This window comes from Eublepharis macularius, chromosome 18, assembly GCF_028583425.1.
Source record: "Eublepharis macularius isolate TG4126 chromosome 18, MPM_Emac_v1.0, whole genome shotgun sequence".
Classification (NCBI taxonomy): domain Eukaryota; kingdom Metazoa; phylum Chordata; class Lepidosauria; order Squamata; family Eublepharidae; genus Eublepharis; species Eublepharis macularius.
The window spans coordinates 11,222,345-11,237,988 of NC_072807.1; the positions used below are offsets into that span (position 1 = coordinate 11,222,345).

The following is a 15,644-nucleotide window of genomic DNA, read 5'->3' on the forward strand; positions in this document are numbered from 1 at the left end:
CTGTAGGTTGTTTGGGGGATCCCACTTTTTACTTGGCTCTGGTTTAGAAATGCTCAATGCATTTCTCTCCTACATTCCTTGTCTTTAATAGGTTCCTAATTCATAAGATGACCTGCCTTCAACTCATTAATGCGAAGTTTCCATAAGAGCCTTTGGCAGGGGCTGTGAAAACATTTTGAAAATCCAAACATGGGGTGTCTCTTGAAAGCTAGTATCTCTTTCCCTGATACTTAGCGGTTTCTGGTCACTGAACTTCATCCCAGTCTCCGTCTGTTAACCTGACCTTCTTGCAGGTATAAAGTTCATACCAAGATCCGTTTTGTAACTGTTCTAGACACATGCACGCATCATGTTATGCATACAACTGATACATTGCAACTAATGACAGTTTTATTGCCTGTTTATTGGAGGCCTTTGCTGTTTGTTTGAATTTATTTTTATATTTTGTAATCCATGAGTCTCAGCTAAAAGGGTGAGCTAAAAATCAATCAATCAATCAATCAATCAATCAATCAATCAATCAATCAATCAACCAACCAACCAACCAACCAACCAACCAACCAACCAACCAACCAAGCAGGAATTCTTATTTAAAAGGAGTTGGAGAATGAGCCTGCATGGTGCTGGTGGCTGTTTCCTTGAGAGCCTTGTGAAACACTCCCTGTATTCAGGGCCTGCCAGCCACACCCCATCCTTGAGCTTTTCCTCCTCTTGCTGATCCTTTGCTGTATGGCTGATGGTGAGATGCAGATGATGCAATCTGCAAAGCCTGATAAATTTTGTGCCGCACCCCATTTCTGCTTCATCCCATCTGCATCTGATTTAGCACATTCGAGGTCCCAGCCAGCTGTGCTCTCAGAGGGCCAAGCTACAAGTGGGGCAGCCCTAGCCTCACACGCTTGCTTTCTTCCTGCTCTCTCCTCCTTTTGCAGCAGGAAGACAGGCGACCTGGCTGGTGATCGTTGCCGCTCGATCCCTGCTGTTAATTGCACCCACCAAATGAGTTCAAAGGGGTATCACTTGGCACAAAAATGAACAGATTTTGTATTATGAGTTGCCTTGTATTTTCCTTCTTTTGAAAAATCAGGATCAAAGCGTTCTTTAGAGACAGTGCAGAGTGATTCATGAGCATGTTACTATCCTGGAAAGGGGAGGGATGGGATGTTGCCTTGAGAAAGTTCCCAGATGAAAGCACAGATTCTGCCCACCTTACAGACCCTGCACAGGGTCCTGTAAATGCTGACGGCAATGAATTCAGGGAACTGTCCCAAGGGCATCTGGAGCACAGACTGGGTTGGAAGCCACTGTGGCTTTCCTGCTGGCATTGGAAGCAAGCCCCACCCCTGAGAGTGATGTTGCGCCTGGGCAGTGCAAACCTGCCTGCATCTCTGGCACTGCCTAGGGGCCAGTAGCGTGTCCTGGCCATGTCCTGCCAGCAAGGGTGGTGCCTTGGGCTGCCACTCATCCCAGCAATGGCCCTTCTGGTGGCTCTTCCATGCTACTGCTGCTCCTCCCCACGGCAACCTGGTGGTCACCAGTGTTGTTGCACCGTCTTGACATCGGGTGAATGTTGCTGAGGACTCCGGGGAGGCTGGTGGGCAGCTGACACTGACTCCATCCAAGCTGTGCCACGATGCCAGCTCCGGGCACTCATAAAAGTTTGGCTACTCATGCTCTGGAGCCTTAGGTTCCCTTATGCCCTGCCCTTCAACCCCACAGAACTCAGATGGCTTCAACAAATAGCTTGGCATGGTATAGCTTGGCATGGTGGGCTTAGGGGAGGAGAGGGACCTCAACAGGGCATAATGCCACAGAGTCCAAAAGTGGCTATTTTTCCCAGGGGAGCTGATCTCTGTAGTCCGGAGATCAGTTGTAATTCTAGGAGATCACCAGACCCCACCTGGAGGTTGGCACCCCTTTTTAAAGGTGACTAGGAAGAGCAAAAAGAACTTGCTCACACCACTTTGTAGGGCCTTGGCGTCTCATTTAAAACCTGCTCAAAGCAGCTCTTGAAGTTTTGTTAATATGCCACAGATCTGGAGCCTGGGTGGGCGTTATACCAGATTCTCATTCACTCATCCCCAAAGGTGAAACGTCCAGAATCCAACATGGATTCCAGTAATCAAAATGGAAACTGGGCCGAGTTCAAATGGAAGAAACTCCAAGCACCAAAACTATTCCAAAGTGGAATGTTCAGGTTCTGCCCGTTTTCCTGACGGCCTCTCTGTTCCCCGTCAGTCATTTCAAGCGGGTTTCATTAAATCTGTCCTTTGCCCTTCTGGTTTGAATTGAGTTCTTTCCAGGGCAACAGTTTTGCCGTTTTATAAAGAAACAGTCTTAAATACACAATACAGTATTTTTTATTGAGCAAGTTCAATATTCACACTGGGTGTTTCAGATCCAAAAGTAAAAATTTTAGTGGCTGTCTTGTTTGGTGCTTTCTGTGGAAAGAAATAAAAGTTAAAAACTATGAATGGATAACACAGGCATTGAACCCAATTCATCCTATCTCTGTGGTATATACAAGGCTGCCTTGTGACCAGAGCACAGAATGTATCTATGTGAAGGACCCTAATGGATGCTCAGTGGCAGCTCTTGTGGTGCCAGAGCAGCTGGAATCCCTGTGTACATCATAAGGTTTTCTTCTTCCTACCTCAAATGTCCACAAAATGGTGGACATATGTGAGAAATTCTCTAAATTCGCTGCAACTTGACCAGATGGCAATCCGTATCAGAGAGACCTATTTCCAGCAACTTGTTCAAGCAATCTCTCCATCGACACCAGGACACTACAGGACTTACTACAGTTCCGCCAGCTAGCAAGACGGAGGTGTTCCACCAGGCCTATGGCAGTGGTTGAGGTCTGGATGGGCTCCCTGGTTGGCCCCTCTGCTGTGGCCTTGCTCTGCTGATTATCTGAAACATCTATGACCTGCCTGCCCTACTCTTTCGATTGCTGAAGAAGTGTATAGTTTTAATATCTTTGCTGCTGTTGGATATGGTTTTATGGTTTTAAATTGTGTTTAGTACTTTGTATTGTATTATTAATTTTATACTGTATTTATTGTTATTGTAGTCTAACAGTATTGTTACCTGCACTGAGCCTGTTTGCAGAGAGGGCGGGTTAGAAATCTAACAAATTAAATTAATAATAATTCATTGTTCATGGGCTGTGGCTGGGCAAGGTAGAAACTTGAACATAGAAGATGGGTTTTTAAAAATCCACACCCAGTTGGGTGTGTCCCACCCAAAAGTGACTGCCATGAAAGTGTGGCTTTGCTATTTGTTGACCAGATAGGAGTGGCTCACCCAAACCCTCCCTCCAACCCCACCCCTTTGATTCACAGATTGTTCTCCCCAGCTCAACCCTACCTGTGCTGCAGGGTGCCTTGTACTCAGCCTCAGCATAGTCCTCTGTGGGAGACAGAGAGAAGAAAGGACTGTCAGGTAATGGGGAAGAGTCAACACTAGCATGGACAGCCCCACCTGTCTCCTGGGGGGGGGAGTCACCAGGAACATTTTAGGGCTGATTTCACAGAACAGGTGAACAAAAGATCAGACCTAAGACTGCATGTTGTACACAGTTAAAATCAAAATAAAGATCATGCACTAGATTGGGACTAGACATGGGCACGAACAGGGAAAAAATTACAAACACCCTGTTCGTTGCCATCCACGAACAACGAACAACGAACAGAAGCGAACATGTCCCCTTAACGAACATGTTCGGTGTTTGTGTTCGTAGCCCTTGAAAGATCCCTTTAAACTATCAGCTGGCAGGTGGCAGAGGGGGGATTCCCCCTTGCCACCTGCCAGCTGATATTTAAAGGGCCCTTTCCTACCACATGCAAGGGGCAGGGCCCTTTAAACACCCCACAACCCCCATCCCCCATCCCCATCCCAGTGCCACCGGGCTGCTGCTGCTGGGTGCGAGAGGGACGGAGAGATTCTCTCTGTCCCTCTGACAGTGGGCAGAGCCGATGCTGCGGGGCCACTTCTGCCTGCTGTCAGAGGGACCAGGGGAGTATCTCCTCGTCCCTCTGACAGCGGGCAGAGCCGGCACCACGGGGCTGCTCCTTCCCGGTACCAGCAGGATGGATAGATTCTCTCTATCCCTCTCGCACTGGGAAAGCCAGCGCCGGCCCCTTTGCTGTCATTTTCTGTTCACAGTGGCAAAAACTGTACTGCCTGTTGGAAGCTACTTTGAGGGGTTACAAAACTGACCTTCCCAATGCCCAATACCCACCAAATTGGCAGGGGACATAGGGCTCAGTGTCCTCTGAAGACTCCCCAAATTTCAGAGAGATTGCACCCTGGGAAAGGTATGATCCATGGGTTCATCCCCCCCTTTGCTGACTATTTCTCTTCTGAGTGGCAAAAACTGGACTGTCTGCTGGAAGCTGAAGGGTGGAAGCCAGAAGGAAAGCCAGAAGGAGTTCAGATGGAGTTCAGTCCCTGCCGCTGCCAGGGGAATTGATTGAAAGGTGCCAGACTGTCTGGCTTGACAAACGGCTGCCGAACGCAACTAACGAGGCTTGTGACAACCACCTGTTTGTTTGGAGTGGGGACTCACAAACGGCTTGTTCGCAAACAGACGAACGGGCTGTTCGTGGGTTTTTTTGTTCATATTGCTGTTCGTACCCATGTCTAATTGGGACATGCGTCCATCATGTCCGAGACATGCAGTTTCTGCTTTCCTGTGCTTGTTGCTCCTGTCCAGACCACGTGTCCAAATGTATTCATGTGTCATCAGATTTCAATAGCTCCTGCCTCCAGGTGCCAGGGGTCAGTTTTCAAATGCATGAGGGCTATCAAAACTGAAACTTAATCCTAGCAAAGTACTACCAGTGGAAGGAAAGTTGTCCCAGGAAATGTTTTTATGTTTTCTGCCTTCTGCTTTCTGCCTTATTTGAATGGAGAGGTGGCATAAAAAGGGTCTAAATAAAATAAATAAACAACATGCTACCAAAAGAAACAACATCTGGGGCAGAAGCTGTCCTCGTGCCTTCTGAAGGGGTCATTTCGTAGAAAAAGAGCTGGAGGAACTCATTAGCATAACTCATTAGCAGGGCTGGATTGAGAGGGGGGCAGGGGGGTAGTCTGCCCTCGGCGCTGCCAGGGAGGGGGCGCCGGGAGCAGCTGCCACCTGCCAGAGCACACGGGCAGCAGCGTGGGCAGCCTCGCAGCCCCCCGCGCTGCCTTTCACCTGCCCCACGGGACAGGGGGTGGCTGGCTTGCCGTGCACCCCCTGTCCTGCAGGGCAGGCAAAGGGCAGCGCGGCCGCCCATGCAATTCGCCTGTCCCGCAGAAGAGGGGGCAGCCGGTCGCCCCCCGTCTTGCGGGGCAGGCACATGGCGTGGGAGGCCTCGCAGCCCCCCGCACTGCCTTTTGCCTGCCCTGCAGGGCAGGGGGTGCACAGCAAGTTGGCTGCACCCTGTCCTGTGGGGCAGGCAAAGGCAAAGCAGGGGGCTGTGAGGCCGCACACGGCATTCGCCTGCGGGGAGGCAAATGGCGCAGGAGGCTTCCCAGCCCCGCACGCTGCTTCCATCACCCTGCGTGATGATATCAACAAATTGTCATCATGCCGCGCCGGGAGCGTGCGCATGCTGTGCGCGTGCATGAGGTTGGACTAGGATTGCCCCAGGCTCCAGCAACCCTAGATCTGTCCCTGCTCATTAGCATATGCCACGCCTCTTGCCATCACCGGAAGTGTTATTAGTATAACTGATTTGCATATGCCACACCCCCTGACATCACCTTTTCTGGCTGTTTTGGGCCCAATCCTGGTCATTCAGGGCCGAAATTGGGCCCAAAATGGCAAAAAGTGGCTGAAAATGGCCGAAAAGGGGCCCAAAATGGTCAGGATCGGGCAGCTGATGAGCGGGAGAATGATCCACCACCCATCAGAGGCCTGATCCAGGCCATTTTGGCCCCAATCCAGGCCGAAACGGACCCAAAATGGCTGAGAGACATGTGACCTCTTTGGGGAACTGCCAGAACTGCGTTCCTGTGCATTCCCCCTCAAAATGAGCCCTAGTGGTGATGGACCTTTGTCCTTTGCTGCTATTGCCCACCACCATTCAATGGCGGTTGAAGAAAATAATTTTTAAAACCACAGAGTCAGCTGTAGATTTATGTCACATCCAGTAAAAATCTGGAAGTGGCACTGTTTGCTATAGGAATTGCCAGAAACTCTATGGTAAAACCGGTTGTTGTTTTTTTACTGGAAGTGATGTGATGCCACAGCCGGCATCACGGCCTCTCCATTTCCTCAACCACTGCCCTCCTGTCTGACAACCTTGCCCTGAAATAAAGTTCAGCTGCACTTCCATTAATAATGGAAAGACATAAGAAAAAAAGGGCTGTTAATAATTTCTTAGAGAAAGTGTAGATTTGACATGGTACGAATATGTGTTTTGGAGAAAATCAGATACCTTTTAGTTTAGTTTTGTTGTTGTTTGTTCTGTATTATGTATGTTTTTGTATGATTAGTTGTTTTGGGTTGTTTTATTGTAGATCAAGATGGGTAGCTGTGTTAGGCTGTCTGTAGCAGTAGGAAAGAGCAAGAGACCAGTAGCACCTCTAAGTCTAACAAAATTTGTGGTCGGGAATGAGCTTTCATGAGTCACAGTTCACTATGTATTTGAGGGCTATCTGAAGAAGTGAGCTGTGACTCACAAAAGCTCATATCCTACCACAAATTTGGTTAGTCTTATAGATGCTACTGAACTTTTGCTCTTTTCTACTGCATAACTGTAGTTTTTTTAAGATTGTTTTTAATTATATAAAATTTAAATTTAAAAAAATGCAAATAACCATCTCAGCAAACCACGAGTAAGGAAAAAATGGCAATCTCATTGTGGGCTTTATTATGGGCTCATTATCCTAAGCTTACCACACCGGCCCATTGCTTCAATGCAGGAGAAGACCCAGTTTGAGAAATAAACATGGGAGCAGTAGAAGAGCCAGAACAGTTATATTTATGGGACTCAGCCTTGAACCCACCACCCTATCATGATGTTGCTGGATAACCTTGGGCCCTTCCCTCTCCAGTTTTGCTAACCTGGGTGGTAGTAATCATAAACCTTCACTGTTGCCGGCTTCAGGTCTATCACTTCCACTTCCTGTTCCACAGAGAAATGGTAGTGCCGCACAGTCTTATCCAGCTAGAAAGAAACAGAAGAGGGGAAAGGTCTTGCTCCGAAGTCAGGCAACTACCGTAACATAAAGAACGCTGCTGAATTTTGTTTGAAACAACAGCTGGCTTTTCCTGTCTGCAAATCAATTCTCTGTTTCCTCAACTGAACTTTCCTTGGGATTTTTAATTTTTTACATTTTTTATTTAAAAAGAGGAGAAGGAGAAACAAGTTAAAATAAGCCTTGCATGCAATAGAAATAAAAACATGACAACAATAGGGATAAATCTACACATCTTAAAAGGGTTCTAAATATCTAAAGACAAGTCCAGAAAGAAATTGATTTTTTGTTAATCTTATGCTATTTTAAACATTCTTTTTGCATTGATTGCATGGAGGGGCATAGCTCAAAATGGTAAGACGATGCCAAAAAAGAAACACAGAAACGGGGACTACCAGCCATAAAAACAGACAAAATGAAAAGGACGACAAAGTGGCAAAGGTGCCCCAAAGTGGCAGAGGGCATATTCTCTTCCATTTGCCCCTGACAGACGGTTGGCTGGAAGGAAAACCCTCCCTGCGCTGCCTTGATTACCTCCTTGTATCTTGTCAAGCTGACAAAAACATGCACAGTTCTCACCTGATCCAGGTAGAGGCTTATTTTGTCAGGATCAAATTCCACCTTCTTTACTCCAAGTTTCCCTTCAAGCTGTCAAAACAGAAAAAAGGACACAGCTAAGAAACCACCTAAGGGGTGCCTCCTTAAGCTGCCACTGCCCCCCTCCCTTGCCCCTCACATCTACGGGCGCATGCACCATTACTTGAAGTGTGCAACAGTTTATTCTGAGTGGGTCTCATAATAAATGTTTTCCTCCTTTAATCGCCAATTGTTGTCTACCTTGGTAAATGATTGATTGAATCTTTATTACAGCACTTAGCCAGTACATTTACCATAGAAATTTAAGTGCACATTTTACAACCATTTGAACATGGAACATATGAATATATACAGTTTAAAAACATAATTTCCTAATATCTATCAAAATTTGTAAAAACCAGGAAGTCGGCATAGTTCTAAGCAAGCAACCAAAAATAGAGGTCTACATTCTAATGGGCTTTACACCTTGGTAAATGTAAGACTGGTAGTTTAGAGGTGCTTCCACTATTATTATTATTATTATTATTATTATTATTATTATTATTATTAAAATTCCATGCAACACAATAAATAATAAATAAAGACCGCATGTTATCACTGATTGGCCTTGCTGGGCTGATACAAGTTTCCATCAGAGACCTAGGTATCAGCCAGGTATTGGTGTAATATGTACGCTGTTCCAAGTAACGCTGTCTTTTGCAGTTCTGTAGGTGTTATGTCAGAAAGCTGCAGTTTTTCCATATAAGTTGCACAATTTTTCGAAATAGCTCCCAGTGCCCCGGTGACAATGGGGACTACTGTTGCATTCTTCATCCATAGTTGGGTGGTTTCTATTGCCAGATTTCTATATTTAATCATTTTTTCTTGTACATTTTCTTCAACTCTGGCATCCCCCAGAATTGCAATGTCTATTATCCAAACTGTTCGATTTTCCGCAACTGTTATGTCTGGTGTACTGTGTTCAAGGTGTCATTATCATGATGATGATGATGATAACTGCGCTTATATACCACTCTTCTAGACAGATTTGTGCCTCACCCAGAGCAGTGAACAAGTAATTATTATCTCCACAATACAGCCAGGGAGCTGGGGCTGAGAGGAGTGGCTGACCCAAGGCTACCTTCCGAGCTCATGGCAGTAGTGGGATTCGAACCAGCAGAGTACTGATTTGCAGCCATACCACTTAACCACTGTGCTACAGCAGTGAACTCCAGGGAGAGTTTTCCCCTCACAGAGAGACCATAGTTGCTGGTCTACTAGAGATGTTCCCTCCCATTCTGTGCTGGGAAGCAACTATTCTGTCAGGTGGTCTCCCAGGTAAGAGACCTCTGAGGGTGCCCTTCTGGGAGGGAGCCACATAAGGGAGCAAGCAGATGGGGTCAGGGGCATTGTGCTTGGAAAGGTCTCACACCCCATGCCTGAAGCTGCCTGAAAGCTAGCGTGATCAGAAAGCTAGTGATCAGAATGGCAGGCTAGGACTTGAAAGACTTGAATTCAAATCCTCACTTGGCCCAGTCAGTCTTTCTCAGGCTGACCTACCTCTCAGGGCTGTTGTGGAGGGGGACACAATTTAAGCAACCCTGAGCTCTTGGGAGGAAGGGGAACGATGTGGTGTAGTGATTAAAGCATCAGATCTGGGAGGCCCGGGTTTGAATCCCCACTCTGCTATGGAAACTTGCTGGGTGACCTTGGGCCCTCTGAGCCTAGCCTACCTCACAGGGCTGTTGTGAGGATAAAAGGCAGGTGAGGAGAATGATGTTAGCTGCTTTGGGAAGAAGGGGGATAAATTAACATGTGACCGATGATTGGTCATCAGCAATCCTTATCCATTTTATTCTTGGGATAAACTTGGACGTATCTAACCATAGGTTAGAGTCTAAGAGGATAAGGTGAGTTATAAATATTTTAAACAAATAAAAATGCATTTCACGGTACGTGCAAAAGACATGAGGCTGCTTGCCATGCAATTAACAGTTGTGGCAAAGGTGGCATTCAAGACTTCCTCACCCTATTCACCGACTTCTTCACAGGGATGAATCCCGAGACCAAGTTCACTTCTATCAAGGCCATGTTGCTCGATTCTCGTTCCCCTGTGTAGCTACGGGAAGATGCAAAACAAGTTTCAATAGCGAGGGCAGTTGTTGAACTCTGGTAAAGATACAACTTCATGGTGAACTTTCCTCGGTGGCCCCAGGGAATTGCCGTTGAGAGGGAGAAGGGGTGGAGCAGGGCTTGGTGCCTGCAGAGTTTTCCCATCTCCTCCCCTCTAGGGGTGCTCCACAGGCTCAGGTCCATAGGATTGCCAGGTCCAGGTTTGGAAATTCCTGAAGATTTGGGGGTGGGGGTGGAGCCTGGAGAGGGCAGAGTTTGAGGAGGGGAGGGGCCTCAGTGGGGTATGATGCCGTAGAGTTCACCTTTCAGAGCAGCCATTTTCTCCAGGGAAACTGGTCTCTGTTGCCTGGAGATCAGTTGTAATTCCGGGAGATCTCCAGCTACCACTTGGGGGCAGGCAACCCCAGCTCAGGAAGCAGCCAAAGGAAAATACCATACCTCACTTGTAGGTGGATATCAAAATATTTCCTGGAAGTCCGGTTGCATTCTTTGGGGGATGTCTCCACAATCAAAGCAAAAGCGTCGGTCTTCTCAGGTGGGTGGTTATAGCGAAGTGTACTCTAGTTGGGAGAAGAAATGGGGTGAAGCCCCAATTCCAGCTGAGTGGTAGGCAATAATATTGGGCTAGTGGCGTGCCATATCCAGCTTTATAGTTGGGGTCTTCCCTTGGAGAAATGTGGCTTCCATGGACACACTACACAGATCTTCCTTACTTTAGCAAACTCTCCTGAGTGAGAACTAACTTGTGGGGTTCAATTGGGCACAATCTTATCCTATGTTATTCAACCTTGACATAAAACCTTTAAGAGAACTCATTTGTAGCTATGGAATTGGATGCCATCAGGGCTTTTTCTCTGGAAAAAGAGGTGGTGGAACTCAGTGGTGGAACTCAGGACCACACAATGACGTCACTTTGGGTCAGCTGGAACAAGGGGTGGGGTTAAAAGTTTAAATTGCCTTCGGTGAAAATGGTCACATGGTCGGTGGCCCTGCCCCCGGATCTCGAGATATAGGGGAGTTTAGATTGCCCTCTGCGCCGCTGCAGAATGCTGCAGTTCAGTTATCCGGAGTTAGGAGGAGCATAGGTATTACTCCCCTTCGACAGTGACTTCACTGGCTACCTATCAGTTACCAGGCGCAATTCAAGGAATTGGCTATCACATACAAAGTTCTTCAGAGCCTTGGTCCACCATGTCTACAGGACTGCTTCTCCCCCTATGTTCCGTCACGGCAGCTTCGTTCTGAACAGGGCCCTCTCTGTGTTTCTTGGTGTATCAGATTTCGTTAGACTACGGCTAATGAAATCACATGAAACCTGCCAAGTGGGACTCCCTCTGGCACCACATTCCTGAGCTAGGCCCTAGAGTGCTTGGGAAGGTTAGTTCTCGATGCCGTATATATCTATAAAACAAGTCATGGGACTCCGATTGGACTCGTGGCAGATATAACATCTAGTTTGGCCTTCTTTTAAGGGCACACTGTAGTATATTTGTTTGTTTATGTCATTTATAGGCCGTTTCCACACGGCTTACCTGTATGCGGCATGTCCCGGTAAATCGTGCAAAAAACGCGGAAGATCGCATTTCCTTGCATGAGATTTGCGTGATGTCACGCGACGTTGCGCAAATCTCGCGTGAGGAAACACAATCTTCCGCGGTTTTTGCGCGATTTACCGGGACGTGCCGCATACAGGTAAGCCATGTGGAAATGGCCATAGTCCGCCTTTCTCACTGAGACTCAAGGCGGATTATATAGTATGAGATTAGAACAATCAGTGTCAAGAACATTTCCATAAACAATGTCATAGGATAAATAAATACAAGTTTACAAAGACATAGCATTAGCAAGGATCCAATAAAGAGTTGAAGAATTGCTGAAACAGAACATAATCAGTTCTAGGACTGACATTAGACAACATAAAGCACAGGTAATATACAGTAGTACATATTTAAAGCAAGAGATAATATGTAAGGCAGCATAGTGGTGAATAAAGTCCCTAACTCATTAGCAGATCATCTGAGACCCCCCCCCTCCCTACAATACAGCCCTCGTATCTGAGTAAAAAGCCTTTTTGGACAATTTGGTTTTGCATTGTTTTCAGAAAGCTAGGAGAGTGGAGGCTCTTTTGATCTTCTCAAGCAGGCTGTTCCACAGGTCAGGAGCTTTCTACCACAGAGAATAGTGATCAGCACTTCATAGGGAGTCATGGGGCAATTGCTAAGCTTATGTGTTAGCCTTGCTACTATCCAGGCTACCACCTACTAGCTTTGCAAGTAACTGCCTGACTCCACCTGGCATGGTCCTTGCTAACATCCTGTAAGAATGTTCATAAGCTAATTATGTGCGGAGGCCGGATTTTCCACTCATTCTGCTGCAGCATGTTAATTTGGGGGGGGGCATCACTTAGGTGGGGGTCTGCAGCATGTGTGCTGATTCCCCATTCTTCTTCTCAACAGCATCGTCCCCTCACAGGTGGTAACGTCAAGAGGGCTTGCTGCAGCTCCCGCCTTTGCAACTGACTGCCGCTCTTCGCCTCCCCCTCCCAGCAGATCAAGGAGCAGGCCTGTTTGCCCCTTTGGAGAATGCCCCCCAGAACCCCCCTGGCTCACCTGCACGTACGCACAGCCACTCCCTGATACCTCCACTGTGTACTGCCCAGGGACCTCAGGGAGAGGCGCCTCCTGCAGCACCAGCTGGTTCCCCTTGTCCACGTGGAATTCATGCTGGAAACCTGTGGTGGACTTCACCAGCACCTTGACGTCTTCGATCGCTTTATAGGTTAAGGCTGCGTACCGGGACAAAGCCTGCAGGCTTACCACCGTGTCCTGTGGAGCAGAAAAGAGTGGCTTCAGATGGGTGGGTGTGCATGGGAGGTGGTCTCCACTTGGAAGCCGTGAGACAAATCAACAGATTTAGAAAGTTCAGGGCAATATGCGGCATTAACCTTCATTTCCCCTCCCCCAGTGCAATCAGCCCAGAAAGAGGCTACATCATCGCAGCACAGGGCGGTGTCTGAGAGGGCATCTAGTCCAACCCCTTGCTCAAGGAAGGAAATCCAACGCTAGAGCATTCCCAACAGCCAGTTGTTCGATCTTGATTCAAGGACCCCGACCCACCCAGTAACTAGTTGCCTTGTCAAAGCACTGTAGTGATAGGAAGTTCCTTCTAAAGGTCAACCCAGACCTCTCCTCCTGCATCCTAAATATCAGTTCATTATCCATCTTCTGTGCAATCCCAGTGTGTGCCTGCACAGAAGATGTCAATGAACAACAGATAAGTGCAACCCTGTTTTCTCATCTCAGGATCATCTAAACCCAGTCCAAGCAGGAACCTGAAAGAATTATCCACTTGTAAAGGAAGCAGCAGAAAGGTAGCAAGCGTTCACGTCAGGGAACCTCAGTTTAAAAAGACAGAGCTGGCTCCTGATTGCTCCTCAGAGGGTTTGTTAATTTCATCGTCATCTCCCAAAGACTCTGTCAATTTCACCTCTCCAGTCTACAACTGCTTAGGATTGCCACCAGAGGGCAGCGAGGAAGTGAAATGGGCTGGAGCTGTCTTCCAGAGCCAGGCTTGGACCTGGAGGGGTTATAATGGGCAGAAGTTTCCCTTCTGGCAATTCACAGCCCCTTCACACAGCTCCAGTGCAGAGCAAAGCCTTTGCCCTGCCACCAGCTCTGTCTTTTTAAACTATCCTTCCCAGCTAACATTGCATCTTCCGACACATGTTCTTCACATGCAAATGTTTCATGTAGAGAGACTCTCAGAGCCAGTCCTTCCTGGGATTTTGGCCTTCAAGAACACTGAACCGATCCCAAGTCAGAGGAAGGAGCTGAGCTGCTGGGTGCAAAACACACAGGTGCTTGCACAGGGGCAGGAGCTGGGAACTGACCCTCTCCCAGACTAGCTAAGACGCATCATCAGCACCCCTCAGAGAGAAACGAAGGGACAGCAAGCCAGCCAGGGGGCCCCAAGAGCTGTTTAAACAGCAACAGCTGCAGTGACTTCTTGGATGAAGTGGGTGGAGGCAGCTCAGCATGTGCTTTGGACCCAAGCCACCAGGGGCTGCCAAGGTCCAAACCAGCTGCTGTGGACTGACCCTGGAGATAGGCAACATAACTGGTAGAACACACTCTTGGCATTGTGCCCAGGTCCTGCCCTGGTTTTCCACATGCTAAACCAGCTGGAGTTTTGGGCCCGAAATTTGAAGTGTAGAGTGTGCAACACTCCTGTCTGGAGGATTCTAGGCACGTCAGAGGCAGGGCTCACCTTCTCTAGGAACAGCCGGGAACACAAATGCTGCTCAAATCAAATGCTACTGGTAGAGCCCTCCTGTGGCATTCCCTTCTCCAAAATGCACATGGAAGACTCTGTATAAGTGCTCAGCCCAAGCTAAAGTCTTCATGCTCGTGTAAGACAAGCAGCCAGCAGAAAGCACACATGCACGGACATTTTGGCATGGTAGAACATGCAAATATGCACCCCCATCCCATGCATATTGATGTGGAACAGTTCTAGGCTGGAATGTCTGCTAAAACATGGACCCCCCATTTTCTAGATTCAAGTGGGGTAACCACATAAGTCAAGATTCAATTCCATCATCTAACTTCCAAAGGGAGTAGGTAAGGAAACATACAAGCCCAAGGTCCATGCCCAATCTCAAATACAATACAAATCCAAATAATCATTGTACAGACCCAGAGAACGTGAGTGCATCCCTATGGAAGCTTCCAGGCCTGGCTTTAAATCACTAGGAAATAACACCTAGGCAAGCATACTACCAGTATTGTTGTTGTTGTTATTGTTGCTGTTATTGTTGCCGTTGCTGTTATTATGAACAACAACAACAACAATTCGACTTATTGTCCACTCTCCCTGCATGCAGGCTCAGAGTGGATCACAACCAGTTTAAAATACAATACGGTGTACAATATAACAATTAAATAGACAGTGTAAAATTAAACTGGTAGCAAAAGTTCATAACCAACCCTCAGCAGCACATTCCACAATTCTGCAAAATTGGAAGTAGTGTAAGCAGGGCTTTTTTTCAGCTGGAACATGGTGGAACCGAGTTCCGGAACCTCTTGAAAATGGTCACATGGCTGGTGGCCCCGCCCCCTGATCTCCAGACAGAGAGGAGTTGAGATTGCGGGCGCGGAGGGCCATCTAAACTCTCCTCTGTCTGGAGATCAGGGGGCGGGGCCACCAGCCATGTGACCATTTTCTCCAAGGGCAACCCACTGAGTTCCACCACCTCTTTTCCCAGAAAAAAAGCCCTGAGTAACAGGGGAACGAGGGGCAATTAATCTCTCAGGCAGTTGCATGTCAGGCAGTGCAGGAAAGTGTCAAATTTACATAGCAATTTTAGGATTTTGTGATGAAGACAATTGCACAGTTTTGAAGCAGACCAACGTGAGTCATGCCAGAGGAAGGCAACTTCTTCACCTCCTCCTCCTTGCTGCAGCTGCTTTACCTCCTGACATACTCCTTTGGGTCGAGGGACCGGAAGGAATAGGGTGGGGGGTAAATTGGAATCCTGCAACAGGAGGGAGAATCAGGAAAAATGGCCCTCCCCTTCTCTGCCAATGCGAAAGCCATGCAGTCGGAGGAGCACCTGCTTCATGGCTCCTTAAGAGCCAAGCCATTATTTTTACTATAATAGGTACTAGGAATGTAAAGCCCATTTGGATAAGAATACCCAACACCACAGGTTCCATATTCTTTGTAAAAATTAAGGCAGA

The 15,644-nt window shown here is 47.5% G+C and overlaps 1 protein-coding gene across 1 annotated transcript in view; it reads right to left on the bottom strand.

Moving 5' to 3' along the window:
- Window positions 1–2,344: 2,344 nt before the first annotated feature.
- The window catches only part of LOC129345372 (alpha-2-macroglobulin-like protein 1), a 90,176-nt gene continuing 76,876 nt past the window's right edge, over window positions 2,345–15,644 (bottom strand). Inside the window, exons 31-37 of the mRNA XM_055002497.1 lie at window positions 12,516–12,731; window positions 10,345–10,466; window positions 9,802–9,892; window positions 7,777–7,845; window positions 7,064–7,166; window positions 3,373–3,414; window positions 2,345–2,441 (exon numbers count right to left, since the gene is read on the bottom strand). Of these exons, the coding sequence (XP_054858472.1) occupies window positions 2,416–2,441; window positions 3,373–3,414; window positions 7,064–7,166; window positions 7,777–7,845; window positions 9,802–9,892; window positions 10,345–10,466; window positions 12,516–12,731 (669 nt within the window). The 3' untranslated portion in view covers window positions 2,345–2,415. The remainder of the gene's footprint in view (window positions 2,442–3,372; window positions 3,415–7,063; window positions 7,167–7,776; window positions 7,846–9,801; window positions 9,893–10,344; window positions 10,467–12,515; window positions 12,732–15,644) is intronic.